The following is an 18451-nucleotide window of genomic DNA, read 5'->3' on the forward strand; positions in this document are numbered from 1 at the left end:
CTCGCGCCTACAGGCACATTTCAAGTTTGTAACTAACCTCAAGCTCTAGTTTTTTGTGGAGCTTCATGTCAACTCCACAGACATTTCCACCATTTCCAAGCAAACGGACATCGACGCCAAAAGAGTTGCGTTTTCACATGAAATGTTGTTGTGTAAGTCGGTTCTATTGACTTGGTTTTGAGACTGAGGTGAAGAAGCCAGAGAAAATCCACACACAGATTGGAAGAACATGCAAACTCTACATAGAAAGGTCCCAATAGGGCTGCGTCCTGATAATAATGATGATAATTTATCATTATCGCAATATCAAGGTGTGCAACATTCATTTCGCAGAACGGTGAGGCACGGTGATAATTTATATTTTAATGGAAATTAGGGGAAAGAGAAAGAGCATTGTTATTTAGAAGAACAAGTCACATGACCTACTTTTTTTTAATAGGAAATTGCATTGTGATCACACGTTTACTCGATATTGCGCAAACTAGGAGTTTCATCCCAGATAAACGACTTATTATAATAAGTGACTTATTTGTAACATTTGAGTGATCTCGGATTAATAATAAGGTATTTTTACACACAGACATTTTAAAATCACGGCGCTAAGCGCTACTACGCCGCCTCTTTTATTTCCTCCAAACGAGACGGTAACGTCACGTCTCTCTGATCTCTCAAGCACGTCAAACTGTATTTTTCTCTTTTGTGCAAATAAACTAAAAATCCTCAGTTTTATTTTTTACAACGCAGCCGACTTGGAGCTTTGGGCGTACCGCTTGTTGTGGTGTCTAATAATTGCATTTTATATAAATTTTTTTATTTCCCTTTGACTCCAGCTTCAGTCGGAACGCGACATTTGCGGGCCAGATGGGTGCACTCTCCCTAAACGGCCCTATTTATAAGGTCACGGATGGCTGATGGTTGCTGAAAACACGCAAGCTGACGACGCACTTTCATCACGTTCACAAATATCTAGTTTGCGTACGCGTCGCCGGAAAAAAAAAAAAAAAAAACGCCGGGACCTGGCATCAACCCACCGGGCCCGTAATTCCAAGCAACTCCAAAATTAGAAGATTGTGTTTGCTTTCTGGTAATTGATGTGGCCTGTTGGGATCAAAGAACAACAGTTGTGAGGGATAATTAATGACAATCGCACACTGTAAACTCTGCAGAGTCACCGAGCTGCCCGGGCGCGCCCATTGCCAACTCTTTACCACCATGAAGCCCCGCGGCAACAACAAATTATAACTCTAACGCTTGGTAGTGGATTAAAAGGCCTCCTGCTGTGAGGGCAATTGTTCTCCTCCCCGTGATGTTCCTATAAAACCTCATGACAAACATGTGGCCCCGACCCCGCACCAGACATCTACCGCAATAAAAAAACGAAGTTGCTGTAAAGGGACAATGAGGAGGAAAGAGAAATGCTATATAAAATGCGTATAAAGTGGAGGAGGGATTAAGCAGCAGCAGCGGCTCCATTAGTGCAGTTTTCCGTGGCTGCAGGTGGAGAGTGACCGGCGGCGCTCGCTTCTCAAACCCACCGGGAGAATTCACGGCTTTATCAGATCAATTTGTGGTGGTTTTAATCGGCGTCTGTGAGTGGAGCCACACTTCGGTGTGAGCAACTCGTGAAGACGCGAGTTTTGGCTTCAAAATAAATCCTGATGAACCCCGAAAGTCTGTGTTTGGACAGAAAAGTGACTGGGGAGAAAAAAAAAGAAGAGAAAATTGATGTGTACAGTACAGAGGGCAAACATGCAAATTCCATACAGAAAAGCCGAGTAGGAGCTGAATAAGTGCTCAAATCTTTTTATCTGCATGTTTGTGGCCAATAGATTCATTATTTTAAACCGACCACAACTTCAGCCAAACATCTCCATCCAACTACAAATAACTTAATTCTTCTAACACTTTATTGCTTATTTCTGTCACTTTAAAGTGAATAATTCATACTGGTGCACCGATTCAAACAAGATGCAAATAAAAGTAATAATTAAACATCTAATATAGTGAAGGTTTACTTATGAGTACAATCCAGGTAATGTAACCATTCATTACAAGTGTAAATACTTTAAGTTCATTATTTAAGCCACTTTTCTAATCACGAGTCGCGAATAAACACACACTTTAAAGTTGTATGTCTCATTTACAACAGTCATGCTCTATATGTTTGAAACAATCAGTGCAGTAGGGTTTTGTTATAAAACAACTTCACCTCTTAAAGTTAGTAAATAGACATTCAGTTCATGATTAATCATTATTGATGAGCTTGACCCCCTTTAAACTTCTCTAGTTGGAACTTGACCGTCACTTTTCCTCTCCCCTTTAGCCATGCGGACAGCGGGGCAACTGACCCGAGGCCCAAGACCTCAGAAGGCACAAAGCAAAATATCTGACTGGGTATTGTTTTATTAACCCGTCCTTCAGTGCCGCTGCACTTAGACCTCCCTGTGAGGGGGAACTGAGGGAAAACAAACCCAAGAAAAAAAGGTCTCTGTGTTGAACATAAACTAGATTTTGATGATATTCGACACCAGCCTTGCACATTTCAAACTCCAGGAAGAAGAAGGCAGATTAAAGTTTGCATGCCAAAATAAAACCAAAGCATTTCACATTTAAATGCTCTTCCCTCGTCATTTAGCAGTTTATTTGATCTTTTCTCGAGTTGACAGATTTTCAAGTGTTTATGCTGCACTAAAAGTTGAAATCTGCCGCATCTCGTTAAATTGTGAGGCGACGGGTTGTTTCCTGTTAAGTTAAAATGCTTTTAAGGAGTAATAGATTACTTTATTCTCACAGACATAATGGATTGTATTTATCTGTGGTGGCTCCATGGAAATAGTTCATTTTGCGAGCTTATATCGACCTTTGTTTCTTGAGAGAAATTGACTTAAATGATTTCTAAACATTAATGATTCTGGTCTGTGGACTTCCTCTGGGTTTTCAGCATTATTTCAAGAGTTGAGAATACATTTTGTTAAACAAATAGATTGCTGAAGAGTGGCTGCGTATTGCAGTTTTGTTTGTTTGTTTACTTCAAGTGAAAGCGGAGGACCGTTCCCTCCCTTTCTATATAAATTGTTGACTTTGCCAGATCAAACAGAGCTGATGTGTTTACAAATCATCTTATCATAATGTGAATGAGTCGCGGGAGGGCAGATGGTGGTTCAGTTGCTGTTCAATACACTCAGAAAGCAAGACTGAGAACTTGGAAAGGAGAGAAATATGCCCATCAACCTCAACAGTTGGTGACATGTAATGTTCTGCAGGTTGAACCGTAGGGGGCGCTACCTGAGGTCACTCCCTGAGGTCACTCCCTGAGGTCACTCCCTGAGGTCACTCCCTGAGGTCACAGCAAAGGTCAAGGCTGTCAACTCACCAGACCGTTCACTAAATATTGTAAAGCCTTTTTTCAGTGTGATGCATGAATTATAAAAGCCTTGATCGTGATTTTTTTTTAATGAAGTGTTTTCATTCTTCTCAGGAAATGAGAAAATGTGTTTTGTTTTTTTTGTTTCATGTTTTATGTGTATAGGCCTACAATGTTTTCCGGCTTAAATAGGAAACCGATGATATTCATTCCTGTGATTCTCACACCTGAATGAGTCAAACCGTCTCCAACCAGAGAATCATTGTGAATCTCCCCAGTTGTTGCCATTGCATGTGGTTTTCTGTGACAAAAACTGACATTGGAGTCTCTGCATCGCTGGACACTTTATGCTCATCACACCTGGGCTGCAGGAAAAGTGAGCAAAGCACAAGAACTGAGATTTTACTTTGAAGTAAAGTGTTCCTCTCACCCTGCTTTTAAGAAATGTTTAACTTGCACGTTAACACTGTGAAACGATTGTTATTCTCGTCTGCGAACCCTGCATAGGAGGTCAGCCAAGGTGAAGTGATCCGAGTTCCACATGTAAAGACAAAAATAAACAACAACAACAACAACAACATATTTCTCGGGTGACTCACCTGTTGCACATACTGAGGGACTTCTTCCACTTTCTCGAAGTACGTCTCATTCGGGGTGAGCAGGAAGAACATGGACCGGAACCCCCGGGACACGGACTCCAGCTCCAAAACTCCAGCCATGGTGGTGCAGCGGCAGTGGCAGCGGCAGTGGCAGCGGCAGCGGCAGCGGCAGCGGCAGCGGCAGCGGCAGCGGCAGCGGCAGCGGCAGCGGCTTCCTCCTCGCTGTGGTCGCGCTGAGCTCGGCTTACCTGAGCAGGTGAGACACGCTGAGGACGAGCACGTCGACACGCAGAGTCCCGGGCACGTTCACTCCGCGCGCGCTCCTGCCGCGTCTCCTCCGTTGCTTTATCAGTGCGCGTGTTTTTGTTTCGCCTCCTGGAAGTGAACTGGGTCACTTACGAAATGGGGGGGGGGGGGGGGGGGGGGGGGGGGGGGGAGCGCGTGAAAGTGCATGTGCAAGCTTGCAGGGAGTCCGTGAAGCGCGTGAACCGCGGTCTCACGGTCATTCACTTACCCGCTTCATGTTTGACTTGTTGGTCACGCGCATACAGGTATTGGGTTGACAGCGGACAGCGTGCGTCACGTCGTCTCGCGAGACTCAGCAGTTTATTTTTCACTCAAATCTAATTTCACGGGCTAATCTGCTGACGGCCACGCGCTCTATGGGTTTTTATTATGAAAAGACTTTCAGTGGGAGAAAGTAACTGAGTGAGGATTGTTTTGGGAGCAGAATTCCAGTAATAGATAACATTACCAGGTATGTGCGCAAATTCCCAAGCCGCCATGCAAAATCATGAACAGGAGCTACAAAATGCACAAAAAAACCACATGATTTATTTAATCAGAATACAGAGTAGTTTTATCAGGGAGTGAAGAGATCAGGCAGGATTGAGTTTCAAGCAGGTCTGGTTGCACATCCTGGATGTTGTCATGTTGGTGAAGAAGAGGAGGAAGAGCTCAAAGAAGATTGGAAGGGAGCAGGTGAGGCTCTGCCGACATGACCTCCATGGAGATTTACTGTCACTGCGCTGTCATGGTGCATCCAGGTGTATTTCCACTGTGGCAACGAAGAGGGACGTCAGATAAAACAACTTGAAAATTATTTGAGTTCTGGTAAAGCGATAACCACACCTTTTGCTAAATCTTCATCTTATGGATTAGTTAATTAAACAATATCTCGCTATTTCCCCCCAAAAATGTGGAATTAAACAAAAAAATTATTCATAGTGTAAAGAAAGAACCAGCCTTTTTCACTATAATAAGGCCAATAATGTGATAATCTGGGCCCTTTTCACTATAATAAGGCCAATAATGTGATAATCTGGGCCCTTTTCACTATAATAAGGCCAATAATGTGATAATCTGGGCCCTTTTCACTATAATAAGGCCAATAATGTGATAATTTGGGCCCTTTTCACTATAATAAGGCCAATAATGTGATAATTTGTCAATTACTTGGAAAGATATTTGATCCATTATTGTAATGGCATTGTCTTATTTTATTCACCGTGAGATAAAGAGGTCAGTTGTTCGAGGACCAGCTGGGTTGTAAACTTCACTTGCACAGTGCTACAGGAGTGTCAGTAATCTGGGCTGATCATGTGGTGTGACTGGAGGGGAGAATATTGTATTTTTAGGTGACCAGGGGGGAAATGTCAACACAGTCTGGAAAGTAGAAATCAATCTGATATTTGTCCACATTAGAAAGAGGTCAAAGAAAACTGTAGCAAGAGGAAAATCTGACTGTCTCATTTGGACTGAATCAGACTGAAAGGTTTGAGCTGAGCTGTCGAGTTTCACTTAAAAATGCGATTAGAAGAGAAACATTTCTTTCATAAAACTTGTCCCTGCTTTTCGTATGTCTCTCAAAACCTGCACTTATGCCTCCTACAAGAAAAATTTAACTTTATATTATATATTCAGTCATTTTTGGATCCGATGGAAGTTGAGTTATTCTATTTAAAAAAAGAACTTTCACATCAACATTTACACTGGTTTTCACATATAAAAATGTAATTTACTTTCTGGAAAACCTTGAAAAACAAAAAGCTTGTGCTTACTTTGAGATATACAACAGATTCAGTGGAAATCAAAGCTCACATTTTCCACCTCATTTCTGAAAATATCACCTGTAATTGTAAACTTACAACACATCATGTATTAAAATCAAGACTAAAGCTGTACAAGAAAATGTTGATTTTTTTATGTATTTAACTTTGGGTCTCTATGCGTTCTACATCATATTGTTAAAAATCCATTTTTGATGTGGTTTAAATGTCACACCAGCCTGAGGGGACAATTAAAGAGCATTGAGGTGGATTTGTGGAGTGGATGGAGACCGAGGAGAAATATATGATATTTACTATGTGTTTGTGTTTCACACAATGTGGATTACTGGCATTTTAGTATTTGAAGAAAAGTCGTTACTTCATTCCAAAAAAATATAAATTTAAGTCATGTGCGATGAAGAAATCGATTGGAGGTTATAATCGCTCAGCATGCCTTTTACATCCATATAAAATATGTGATGTGTGTTTTTATATAAAACTTACAGATTCAAAAATGGATGCTTTAAGTAAAAATAAAGCCATGACAATTTCAGGCCTTAAATACGGAAGAAAGAAACGTCCCAATAGCACATGTCTAATTCTGTTTCCTGTTTCCCAGTAGCGGTCAGCTCAGCTTGGTGAAAGTCACTTTTCAACACCAGATTGGCAGTTCAACTCGTCTTGATGAATTATCCTCCAGCAATATATCAAAACCTAAACTCTCCGCTGATGTGAGGACGAATGGCTGAAAGATTATGTAACACATGTTTGTAACAACCAATGATGTAATAATTTGATCCTTTTTAAGTGTAATAGAGGCAATAATGTAATACGATATCTGAGCCATTATTATTATTATGACATATAACCAATATTCTAATAGATTATTACATTTGCAAATCTTTCCAAAATGTTATAACATGTAAAATGTTATAACTGTTACTAATATTGTGATAATATGTAAATCGGGCTGCATTTCTTGGATATTAAAGCTGTTGTTGTTTTTTTAATGTTTAGTGCAGCTTGCCTATCACAAATCTATATAATGGATGGGAGTGTCATTTTCATTGATACACACTCTTTCTTTTACTTTTTTTTTTTTATTATTGGCTTTTCATATTCAAAGTGGTCAAAATTATTACATAACTGTCAGTTATTATGTTGTTGGTTGCTGCACACGTTGAAAATGCAGGTGGAGGGACTATATGATGGTGTCTGTTGGCCGTCGCAGTCTGCCTGATGTCATCCATATGTTAGAGTTTAAGGGGAGTGTTTGTTGCGGCGAGCGTCCGCCATGCTTTGGGAATATTCTGCACTGAATCACATTTTCTGGATCCCGTTCATGCTGCGGGCTGCGCAGCCCTCAGCGCGAGGTGTCCCTCAAACAAATTAAAATGCGTAATCACAGTGCGGTGAAAGACGAGATCAAGTCCAGAAATTATTTTCAACTGGATTCCGTAACCGTATCCCATCCTTTGCGGGTTTTCTGGCAGCGCTGCGGACCGGCCCTGGCCCCGAGGCAGAGGTGAATTTAGCACGCACCCACATCCCCGGCTTTCCTACACTCGTCTGCGGAGGTTTAATGCATTTCAGCTTCACGCCACGGCACAAACACATTCATCACTTCGGAGTCATACCAACGGATGACTGCACAGACAGAGAGAGAGAGGGGAGGGGGGAAAAAAAAAGTCAATTCATAAGAAATTCCGTTTACCACTGGTTACGTTTTTATTCAATTTGCAACCATCCCTGAAAACGATTAAATCAAATCGTTGCTTCAGGTCTCAGATTTGTTTGCAAAATGTCATCTCCAGGTGGAAAAAAGTGTCAGCTGGACGACTGTCAGTGTTTATTACTGCATGAGCTGAATAGTCTGGGTATAGAGTTATTGTTAAAGGTAAGGCAGTACTGAGAAATATGTACACATCACTTATATTAGCTAGGCAAATTTGATTTCCTGGCACTTGATGGGAGCAGTGACTCAATAACATCGCAATTTACATTTTACACAGTGGAGATGGTTTGAGGCGCAGACTGCATGTGTTTTCAACAGTGCAAATCAAATCCGGCTTTCTTCGAGGGCAAAAAACGTGGAATGTTACAACAGTTCACCTAAATGTGGTTTAAACCCCCCCCAACCCCTACCCCCTACCCCAACCCCTACCCCAAGACAAATGCATTGCACTAGTCTGCAACCAAAACACACATCTCGAACAGTGACACATCCTTTTTTAAGGACATTTTTTTTAACCAATGGCACTTTGAAATGTTTCATCATCTTCCCATTTGTGTGGAGAAATTTACATTTTGCCTGCACGAGGACTCCATTTTTTTTTTTACTCCAACTCTGTACATTTGTACACTTATTTAGCATCGTTGTATGACGATGGCGAATCAGCAAACAGCAATCCTTATAAGGACGGTCCTGAGGCTGGGGCAGGGCCTGTCCCTTCAGGGGGGAGGGGGGTGAAGGGGTGGGGGTGGGGGGCGGGGGTGCGTGTGCATCATAAGTGAGCGTGCTCGGAGCTCTGGTCGCTGTCGTGACTGTCCTCATTGGCTAGGGAGTCCGTGGAGTGGTGCAGCGCCGCGATCCCCGAGAACTCCGACGGCAGCAGCGTCCCCTTTTTCACGTTCACCAGTTCCTTCTCGCGCGCCGCCGCCCCCTGCTGGCCGCCCTTCACCCGCTTCCACTTCATCCTTCTGTTCTGGAACCACACCTTCACCTGCAAGGGGGGGGGGGGGGGGGCAGAAAGCGTCAAATCCACTGCTCCTAAAGCGAGGCCGAACAGCCCTTAAAAAACAATCTCCCCACAATCCGGGGGCGTTGCCGCTCGGCGGCAAATTTGTCTCACAGTTTGGCAGCTTTCTGAGCGCCGGCAATTATGTGTCGGTGTGCCGTTCCATCTGCCACTTGGCATCTACCTGTTTTTCCCTGACTCAACAGCCTCGGCCGTATTTACGTCCCCCAGACTGATGATTAAGCTGTTGCTTAAAACGGTTTACACGTCAAGAAGCAGCAGAGGCTCCCTGAGTGTCGACACATTGAGCCAGAGGAGGGGGGAGAAGGAGGGGGCAACAGGGTGGGGTGGGTTTATTTTTGGGGAGTGTCAGTCCCCCGGGGGGGGGGGGGGGGGTCACATGGGCCAAGACGTTAGTCGACAGCACAAACGTTTGTGTTAAACGTCAGGGGTGGACACTGTGCCGGGTATCACGTCGGATTCTTTACAAGCCGAGGGGCCTTTTTCCTGTGAGCCGCCGAACGACAGCAGAATATCTCCTATTTATGGCTCCGGCGACGACCCAGAGATTTCACTCTGAAGGTGCATGCGTGTACATGAAACCCGGCCTACCTGCACCACTGGTCAGGTGGAAAAAGAGATTAGATTCACACTTGCACCAAATTAGTCATATTTGTAATGTCAGTTAAACTTGTATTCTTTCCCTGGAGACTCAAAGTGGCTCATTTAACCCTCTTGTGGCACAGAAACATTGTACAAATGTGCAATGAGTGAGTGCTTCTGCTATATTTTTACTATATAACATTATGTATTACTGTTTGTATTTTTTGTTTTACAGTACTGAGAAACTTATTTTACACTGATGAGTCTTGGGATGAAAGTTATTTCATGTGTGTTGAATCCTGTCAGAAGTGCCATTATGAAAATGTCAGTGTTAAGCAACTATGTGCTCTCTAGTTTTTCACCATGCAAAAACCAATAAAGAAAAGTATCGCGCAATTAATTGAATATAGGTCTCATTGAATTTATTTGGAAAAGAGGCATTAAGTGTACCTAAAAAGAAACCTAAAGTTGTCGTTTCGACTCCTTCTCATTGTGTTGCTGCTCTCCACGTCACAGTTTCACCACTTGTTTGAAATCAAATTAAAAACACGTATTAAAAAAAAAAAAGTATTTCCAAGGGTCACGGTTTGAAGTCCCACCGCTGCCACCTTTGAGCCGATTCCAGTTTTCACAGCCTACAAACGACATAACATCCATCAGGTTTCTCCAAACAGCTCACGCAGCATAAATCGAGCCCCGTGGTCGACTGATTGCATTGCCAATATTTACATCAGTATCTCCTGCTGTATATTTTCCCCTGACAAAAAAAAAAAAAAAACTGAGGTCACACGCATGCGGCATGAGCTGAAGAAATTTCATGCACATTTTATGCTGCTTGGAGCCGCAGGATGATTAATTGTAACAGTCTGGAAGGAGGCTGAAGTGGAATTATGGTGGCAAAGTCTGCGCTCAGTGGCCCCGCAGAGTTAACGGGAGTTTTGCCTTCTTTGGAGTTTTTCTTTTTTTCTTTCTTTCTTTCTTTTTTCTTTGCACTTTTGAAACACGAAGCTATCGACATGCTTTATGGCGCATTTGTCGCAGTTAACGTTTGCCTTCAGACCGAGGAGTCTGAAGCCCAATGTGCGGCTCTGCAGCTTTACTTTGAAAACCCCCTTCAAGCAAACCCCTGTGGACATTTTTATTCCCTGGTTATGGCAAACCTCGGTTTGAAGTTTTCTGTGCGAAGGGTTTTTAGCATTTTGATGTTTGAAGCTTAAAAAGAGTCACATTATCGTGACATTCACAAGTGTTTTGTTGTTTTTACTGCATTAACACTCGTCTAACTTTTGAAAGGAAATTGTCATATATACGAGTGCGTTACTTAATCGTGACATTAATGTCTGTAATTCAAATTGTTCGATGAACTGCATGTATATTGAAGTCATTCGAGGCTGGTTTGCGTATGTTAACATCTAAGTCACCACATAGTCTGCCTTTCGGTGTTGATTCTGGTGTCAAATTACAAGCATGCCAGTTTTATCTCGCAGGTTTGCAGAAATATGCATCAGATAAAAACAGGTTTTCTGTCAGGAGCTTAAAAAAACTTCTTTGAGACAGGGTGTTAACTGTGATTTAGTTTGGGGTTTTTTTTTATCTGTGGCCAAACAGGAACCCAACATGAGCGTAAAGATCCCATTTAAGTCCAAAACGGCTGAAAGTAAAAGCATTCATGATAGTTTTCTCACAGTTGTGTCCAAGCAGCTTGCACCCAAATGGAATAGAGCCACTGCTCTTGTTATTGGTTACACCTGCTGTTTGAAGGGAGTTATTATTCCCCTCCTGGGGATCCCAGCTGGTTTTGGAGGACTTTGCCGACACACTCATTACACTTAATTCTAATACAGCATGACATGTGATATTTAGAAAAGTTGGCCAAACGTGTAGATTTTGCGGATCCTCGGTTGTCGTCTCCCACCGGGGCATCGCCTGCCACTGATACCTCACACTGGTGCTTTCTTTACATTCGATCCGCACTGTAGCGTGCTACGGGAAATCATTGGCAGGGTGTCAACTAAGTGTGAATTACAGCTTCCAAACGGGTGTCACAGAAGAACAGACTCCCGCCGCCAACCATTTGTCTCCCGTTATTTATTTCACGTGTCTGCGTTTTACAGCGAGCGGCCCACGCTCCGGGACCAATTTGTGCTTTCAGAGGTTAGTGGGAGAGAGGAAGTGACTTGCTAGACAGCATTTCCTTCAACCCGTCTCCCTGCCTCGGCTGTGGCCGGCCCGAAAGAATAGACGGGAACATCTGGAATATGATAGTCCCGTCACACAGCCACATCTGGAGCACAATAGCCCCTCGCAACCCGGAGTTACAAAAACACAGTAGCGAGCCGAAAAGCCTCCTCGCCGTCCCGAGGCCGCCTCTGTTTTCACAACATGGCATTAATGTGCTAATGGCGGGGTGGGGGGGGGGGGTCGATAATGTCTAAGCCCAGGGGGAAACATGCAGCGGTGGGGCAGGAACATACTTGTCTTTCAGTGAGGTCGAGGTTGACGGCGATCTCGTAGCGCCTTAGTCTGGTTAGGTAGTTGTGGTGGGCGAACTCGGCCTCCAGCTCTCGGATTTGCTCCTTGGTGAACGCCGTCCGCTCCTTCCTGGGCTTGCTGCTCACGTCTGACTTGTAATTCCCGTCCTGGGACTCTGAAACCAAACACCACACAGGTTTTTTTCTGTTGCTCTCAGAGCAGATTTATATGCAAGAAAAATCTTTTTTTTTTTTTTTTTTAAATTAAAGAAAATATAGAAAATGTTATGTGGCAGGTGCACGTCAGCAGGGGATGAAGAGAAGAGGCAAGGTAAGAGAAACAATGGGAGCTGTCAGTCACACTTTATTGTTGAGACGTTGTTTATGAATACTTTGAGTGGCTGGAAGGACTCATGGGCGGCGACACATGTGGGTCTGACTGTGGCAGCTGAGCTATTACAATAGACTGGCTTTTATACTGCCGGAACGGGTTTAATTTATCTCAGTCTTAACGTCACCTTTTTTTTTCCCCCATCAGTCAAGGTTGGCTCCCAGTATTTGAAACACGTTTTCTGTGTTTTCAGACAAATACAGTAGATCAGACAATTAGAGGGATAGATTGGGAGCAGTATGCCGACGTGGTGTGATGAAGACTTATCTTCTTGTTTTCCTTTGCTCACAAAACTTTCCGAAGAAAACACATCTGGATCATTTGCCTTGGAAAACGTTCCCGTTGTCAGCAAACCTTCGTGGGTTTTTTTTTTTTTTTCCTTTTTCTTTCACTTGCATGCTAATTCATCTGCGGTCCTGTTCTGCAGTGCGTGTTAATCCAGCACTCCTGCATCCAGCCAAACTGTAAATAGTCCCTGCAGAGCCGGGGCCAGGCTCACGAGCGCTGCAGAGCCACGGGAGAGGAGAAACTTATCTTCTCAGCGAGGATTGCGATACTCATCCATGACCTCTGCCGCTTCTGCTTTTCATCTTCCTCAAATTCAAGTTGTTTTTTTGTTGTTTTTTTTCAAGAGCAGTTTTAGCTTGCAAGGACAAAACAAACTCTCCACAAAAACTTTCCACTTTACATTTTTTTTTTTTTTAACGCAATGAAACAGATGATTGCTTGACCCGCAGCCCCTCTCTGACCTTCCTTCTCCCTTTCCCTGTAATTTCAACCCGAGTGTCGCTGATTGAAGCGGGGGCCCTTCAGACGTACCCGTCACCCCCCCGGCTTTCTCCCTTTTCTCTCTCTCTCTGGTAAACACAGACATTGTGAAAAGAGAAATAAAAAAAAAAGAAGAAGTGTAGCACAGCCAGCTGCCTCCGAAACCAGCAGGCCTGGAGTTAAAAAACCAGCGGCGGGCTTTTATGACACAGTCACTTCACCACAGCAATTAGGTCCCTGCTGTAACTTTCATCTCTCCACAAAAAAGGAGGAATAATACAAGAGAAAATACACACAAACCAGACAGGGCACATCGTTTTAGAGTGCTGAAAAATAATGCAAAAACGACTGGTCATTTCTCTCTCTTTTTTTTTAGGTGGAAACACATGTGTTGCTTGTTTTTCCTGAGTGAAAGTTGTGATTTTTTTTCTTTTTTTTTAAATGTTCCTTGCACACAAGAATGGAAATCAAACACACCAGACATCAGACTCTTCTCTCCTCTTTTATTTTACAACTAAATAAGACTTCACGCATCTTTTTATTGCCCCAAAGCCTATTAAGTCTTTTTTTTTTTTTTTTTTTTTAAAGAGAAGAACCACTCCCACGACCTAAAAAAAAAAAAAAAAAAAAATAGAAAGGAAAAGAAAAGAAAGCAGAGCCCCGGACTCATCTTGTTACCCTGCGGCCGTCCTTGAGGAAACAGTCACAACTGGGTATTAGACGCAGAAAGTCGAGATGCTTCATATTTAAGCAAGGGGGGGGGGGGTGAAAACTCAAGTATGGAAATGAGTTCTCAGGTTTTGTTATTATTTCTGTATCTAAATTCAGGTTTCACTCAAGTTTGGGGTCCAGATGGCGAAACTGGATCGGCGCTCTATCGCATGCAACAAGCAGCAGCCTGATATTTAGACAGCTGATTGAGTCAACAGCCTGCCCAGACACCCATAATCAGCCTGATTGGGGGGGGGGGCACACAGTACATGTAATGAGTGTGCAATAACTATTGTTACAAGAGAAGTGGGACTCGGAAGGCGGAGGTGCAACTTAACCACAATCTGACATTGGAGGGAAAGAAGCTGTGCGCTGATTTGCATGTGACCGGACGTTTACTGTGAAAGTCACGAGTTTTCTTTGTTTGTTTTTTTTAGCTTCACTGGCGACGCGGGAATTTGCCTATATGAGTGAAGTTTCAAAATAGATGATCTTAGGTTGAATTTAACCGTGTGGTTGATTCCAGCCAGCCGGGCGTTGAGATTCTGATGCCCTTCGGAGGTGACAAGCGGCATCATGGGAGAAAATCAAACGGCGGCCTCCCCACGGGCGCCGGATCGGCCCGCGGTACTCCGAGGGACGCCTCAGAGCGCGATCACGCCTTCCCTGGAAACTCTCACTAATATCACTTTCCCTGCGAGAACTCCCGCGACCCGACCCCGGCTGTTTGTCACGCCGTGATTGATTATTGTGGTGACGGCAGGTTTGGAAATGTGCTGCAGGTCATCAGGGAGGTGTGATCTTGTGAGAGGTGTGTGTGTGTGTGTGTGTGTGTGTGTGTGCAGTCCTGAATGAGGCGTTTTGTCATAAAATGCGTGAGGGAGTGTGGAATCAGATGTGTGTGGGTTCAGATTTCAATAATTTGACAGTATTTCTCATGAACAAGGCTGAAGATTTCACAGACATGCAGGTCTTTCATGAGGAAAATTGCTTTTTTAAAATGCTAGAATTTAAGATTTATGCCACAAAGTAAAACATTTTTTACAAATTTTAAATGAACTTCGCGATTAGACGGCTTTAAAAATAAATCTTTTTATTGGTCTTTTAAGTAGCAACATGTTGGAAGAATTTACGAAATATTAAAATAATCCACCGCCCATTAAATACAAAACGATGAAAAATGAGACTCTTTCAAGATGAATCGAACATGATTTTCCACCTTAAACATGTGGCACGTTTGTTTGGTTTCTCCACTGAAGCTTTTATCTTTCTTTTACTGCAGAATTGGGAGAAGAGCGAAGCCTGGGACGCCTTCGTCTGCCGGGGTGTTTAGTGTGCCGCGAGGCGCCGGTGTAGTCTTTTACAATCCGTGACATTAATTCTTTACTGTGTGCCTCTCTTTCTGCCCTCTAAAGAGTGTCGCAACAAACCAGATGTGAGGTTTCTTTCTTTTTTCTTTTTTTTCCCCCCTTCCCCTCCGTCTTTTTTAAAACGAGACGGAGCGGCCGTCAGACGTGCCCGCTCCGTTCTGATGTGGCCTTTTGCTCCTCGCTTCAGTCCGTCTGCTCGCTGCGTGTCAGCCGACACCTCCGAGCCGCGTTTCAGTCTTTCTTTCTTTCTTTCTTTCTTTTTTTTTGCTTTGCTTTTCTATCAGAGCTGCAGGACTTTCAAACATCAGCGCTGTTGAGTGATGCAGGTGTTTGCGTTCGGCCTGGAATTTCTTTATAAACGCTCGTGTTTATGTGCAAAGACCTCCAGAGGATTTCCCACAGTCTCGTGTGGAGAACGGCTCATTTGTGGCGGGCAGAAGATTAAAATCTCCACCGTGAGCACGGATCTGCTTTCTTTTAAAGAAATCGCCCCCCCCCCCCCCACTGACCCCCGCCACCCCACACCCCCACCCCCACCCCCTCCCCTCCCCGGGGCTCCGCTTACCTGAGCTGTCACTTTTCCTCTTGCCGTTCCTCTTCTCGGCCTCGGCAGGTGACAGCGTCTGCCTGCCGAAGTCCGCCGGCACGCAGGACGCCCCCGTCGGGGTGCTGCTGCTGCTCAGACTCGGGGTGCTGGCGCACATGTTGGGCCCGCCCGGGTGGCCCAGGTCTGGAGGCGTGGGTCCATTGTCGTGGGAGTGCGGGTGGCACAGGCCGTGGCGTGCGCCGCCGCCGCCGCCGCTCCCGCTCCCGGGCGACGGCATCTGCGGGAGATGCCAGGACGCGTGGTGCTGCGGCGCGTGGTGATGCTGCTGGGAGGTCAGGTGGCCACGGTGGGGGTGGTGGTGGTGGTGGTGGTGGTGGTGGTGCTGGCCGGCGAAGAGGCCGTCGTCGCCCGGGTAGCTGGAGATGATGCAGGGCGACGGCGAGGAGGTGGACGAGGAGGACGAGGAGGAGGCCAGGTCCGGGTAGGAGACGTGGTCCGAGCGTCCGTGGAGAGTGAGGGGGGACTGGGTGAAGGCGGGGTGCAGGGCCTGCGCCGGGGCGTGGGGGCTCCGCAGGCAGCCGAACAGTGTGTGATCCATCGTGTGCAAACACACACACACACACACACACGCCCGTGCACACACACACACACCAGCCCACTGGTAAAAGGTGAGAAGAGGAAAAATAAAGTTGCTAAATCTACTGAAAAACCAAACAAAAAGAAATCACAAGCGCATATCCGAGATGCTTCTCTCTCGCTGTTTTTTTTTTTTTTTTTTTTTCCTTTTTTGGCTATCCCGAAAGTTTTCCCCTCAGTTTGGAAAAAAATAGTCAGAGCAGAAAGTGTTTGGAAACGGGGTGTCCTGTGGTAATCCGGAGCGAGCGGCCAGTTGCCAGGCTGTACAGGATAAACAGTTAGCCCAGGACAGGCTGCAGAGGAGCCTCTCAGATGTCAGGAGGAGCAGGGGACTGGAGCTCGATGCCTCAGGAGCAGGAGGAGGTTCCTAGGAACTGCAGAACGAGGGGAGCCGGCAGAGGGGATGTTATAAATAGGGTGTAACGTGAGACGGAGGCTGGGTCACAGACTGCATACGCGCTACTGACCACATACATACGATCACCCTTCCAGAAAGCACAGCACAATAAATCTGTACTATTAAAATGGCTGAGCCCTCAGGAAAGAAGGCAATTTATTTTGGACTTGGATCTGACCTCCGGTGGCCATCTTTTCTCTTTTATTTTTTTTTATTTTTTTTCATGAAAACAGCCTTAATGGGTGATGGGTGTGGCCAAGGGGGGGGAGGAGGAGGAGGAGGTCGTATGAGGGGAAGCGGGAGAGTGTGGAGTGGGGGTGTCAAGGGTTAACTCAGCATGTCACTCTGTTTTTATCATTTTTGACCCCTTGAAATACTGTTCCTCCTGTGGAAGGATGCTTGTTGCCCTGATGAATGGTTTCCGTCGCCCATTGTTTCGTCTCCCGTTTGCTTTGAATATATAAAGTAAAGGGTTCATTCTTGGTTGTCTTACAGCGACTACCTGCTAACGTCTATGAGAAAAGACCAGAGGTAAATTTTATGGCACGTAACGAAACATTTTTTTTTTTTTTTTAATTTCTTTTATGGTGTTTTATATCAATTTCAAATGAAACACATCATCAAACACAAACACGTTGGATTTGAGGTCATGTAGGTCAAACAGCTGCTTCCAATAAAAAAAAAGGGGAAAAAATCACCACAAACTACTGACACAACGTTTTCGTTATTAAAATAAAGCCAATTATAAATCAATTTGTTCAAACGACAGTGACCCGATAAGAACATCAGAGAAATCCCTGAAAAGTTTGTAAAAAAGACAAAATGTGTCTAAAACTGCTTATGAGCTGAAAATGCATCAAACACTCACATCAACACTTCGTCTTGAGCCTCACTAAATCAGTCCGGCTATAAAAATGTCACTTTGAAGGCGTAAAGTGGAATAAAATCCGGTAAACAGCTGGGATTGTGTTCTGCTATTTGTAATCATTGCTCTCTGGAGTTACATATGAAGGCGAGATACATTCACAGCATTTGTATTACCTCTGTCGAATTCAGTCGTTTTATGTAAAAAGACAAACTGTATGGGGATCAAGAGATTAGAAATAATCCAGACATGCATGTCTACAGTGTAAAAAAAAAGAAAAAGAAAATCAATCAATGAACTTGGTTTAAGTATATTTAAAAATCTCTTGTGTCAATAACGAAGCTGCAACTCTCATAATAATACATGTATGTTTTAAACAAATATTGACACAATCAGCAAAATAATCTCACTTCAGGTTTAAGACGTATCACAAACAGTACAGGACATATTGGTTTTATATTCAGAAAGGAGGACGAAGATACACAATATACATGAAGTTGAAGATATTTTGAGTGAGATACAGATATAAGATAAATAATCATCTGACACAAATATTTATTCAATTTATTCCAAGTTCAATTGAACATTTGCAACAGTGTTTATATATTTATTTCAATTACAAGATTAGATTACACTGGATTATATATTCTTAAAGTTCAGTAGTTTAGATAAGACTACACAACATGTGAAATTTAGTTTAGATTACAGTAGAGTAGATTATTTAGTTTAGATTAGATTGAATTATATTAGATTTGAATATGTTTGTTTTTTAATATACATTTATTTGATATTCTATGAAGACCAGATTAGTTTAGGTTGGGTTAGATTAGATAAACCTCAGTAAACTGAGATGAGATGAGACCAGAGTTTATTAAATCTAAATTTGTACCTTTTGGTTCCAACAATGGAATTAAGAATTCCAATAACAGTACAAACATAAATG

The 18451-nt window shown here is 43.7% G+C and overlaps 2 protein-coding genes across 2 annotated transcripts in view; both read right to left on the bottom strand.

The window, feature by feature from the left end:
- agmo (alkylglycerol monooxygenase) overlaps positions 1-4083 on the bottom strand; it is a gene marked incomplete at its 5' end in the record, with an annotated part of 58072 nt that extends 53989 nt beyond the window's left edge. The window contains one exon of the mRNA XM_080501004.1: positions 3964-4083. Coding sequence (XP_080357130.1) covers positions 3964-4083 — 120 coding nt within the window. The remainder of the gene's footprint in view (positions 1-3963) is intronic.
- Positions 4084-8188: 4105 nt separating this feature from the next.
- Positions 8189-16608, bottom strand: meox2a (mesenchyme homeobox 2a). Its single transcript, XM_080501654.1, has 3 exons — positions 15629-16608; positions 11827-11999; positions 8189-8734 (listed from the first exon to the last, which is right to left on the bottom strand). Exons 1-3 carry the CDS (start codon positions 16206-16208, stop codon positions 8516-8518), a joined length of 972 nt encoding a protein of 323 aa, XP_080357780.1. The 5' UTR covers positions 16209-16608; the 3' UTR covers positions 8189-8515.
- Positions 16609-18451: the final 1843 nt, after the last annotated feature.

Source organism: Blennius ocellaris (genome assembly GCF_963422515.1).
Source record: "Blennius ocellaris genome assembly, chromosome: 8".
Lineage (NCBI taxonomy): Eukaryota > Metazoa > Chordata > Actinopteri > Blenniiformes > Blenniidae > Blennius > Blennius ocellaris.

Bases quoted from the DNA above. Each gene is read 5' to 3' on its own strand.
- meox2a (XM_080501654.1), bottom strand. From the start codon at position 16,208: ATGGATCACACACTGTTCGGCTGCCTGCGGAGCCCCCACGCCCCGGCG. The intron at 12,000-15,628 runs GTAAGCGGAGCC...GTTTGGTTTCAG, and splicing joins GAGGAAAAGTGACAGCTCAG to AGTCCCAGGACGGGAATTAC. The intron at 8,735-11,826 runs GTATGTTCCTGC...CCCCCCTTGCAG, and splicing joins TCGACCTCACTGAAAGACAA to GTGAAGGTGTGGTTCCAGAA.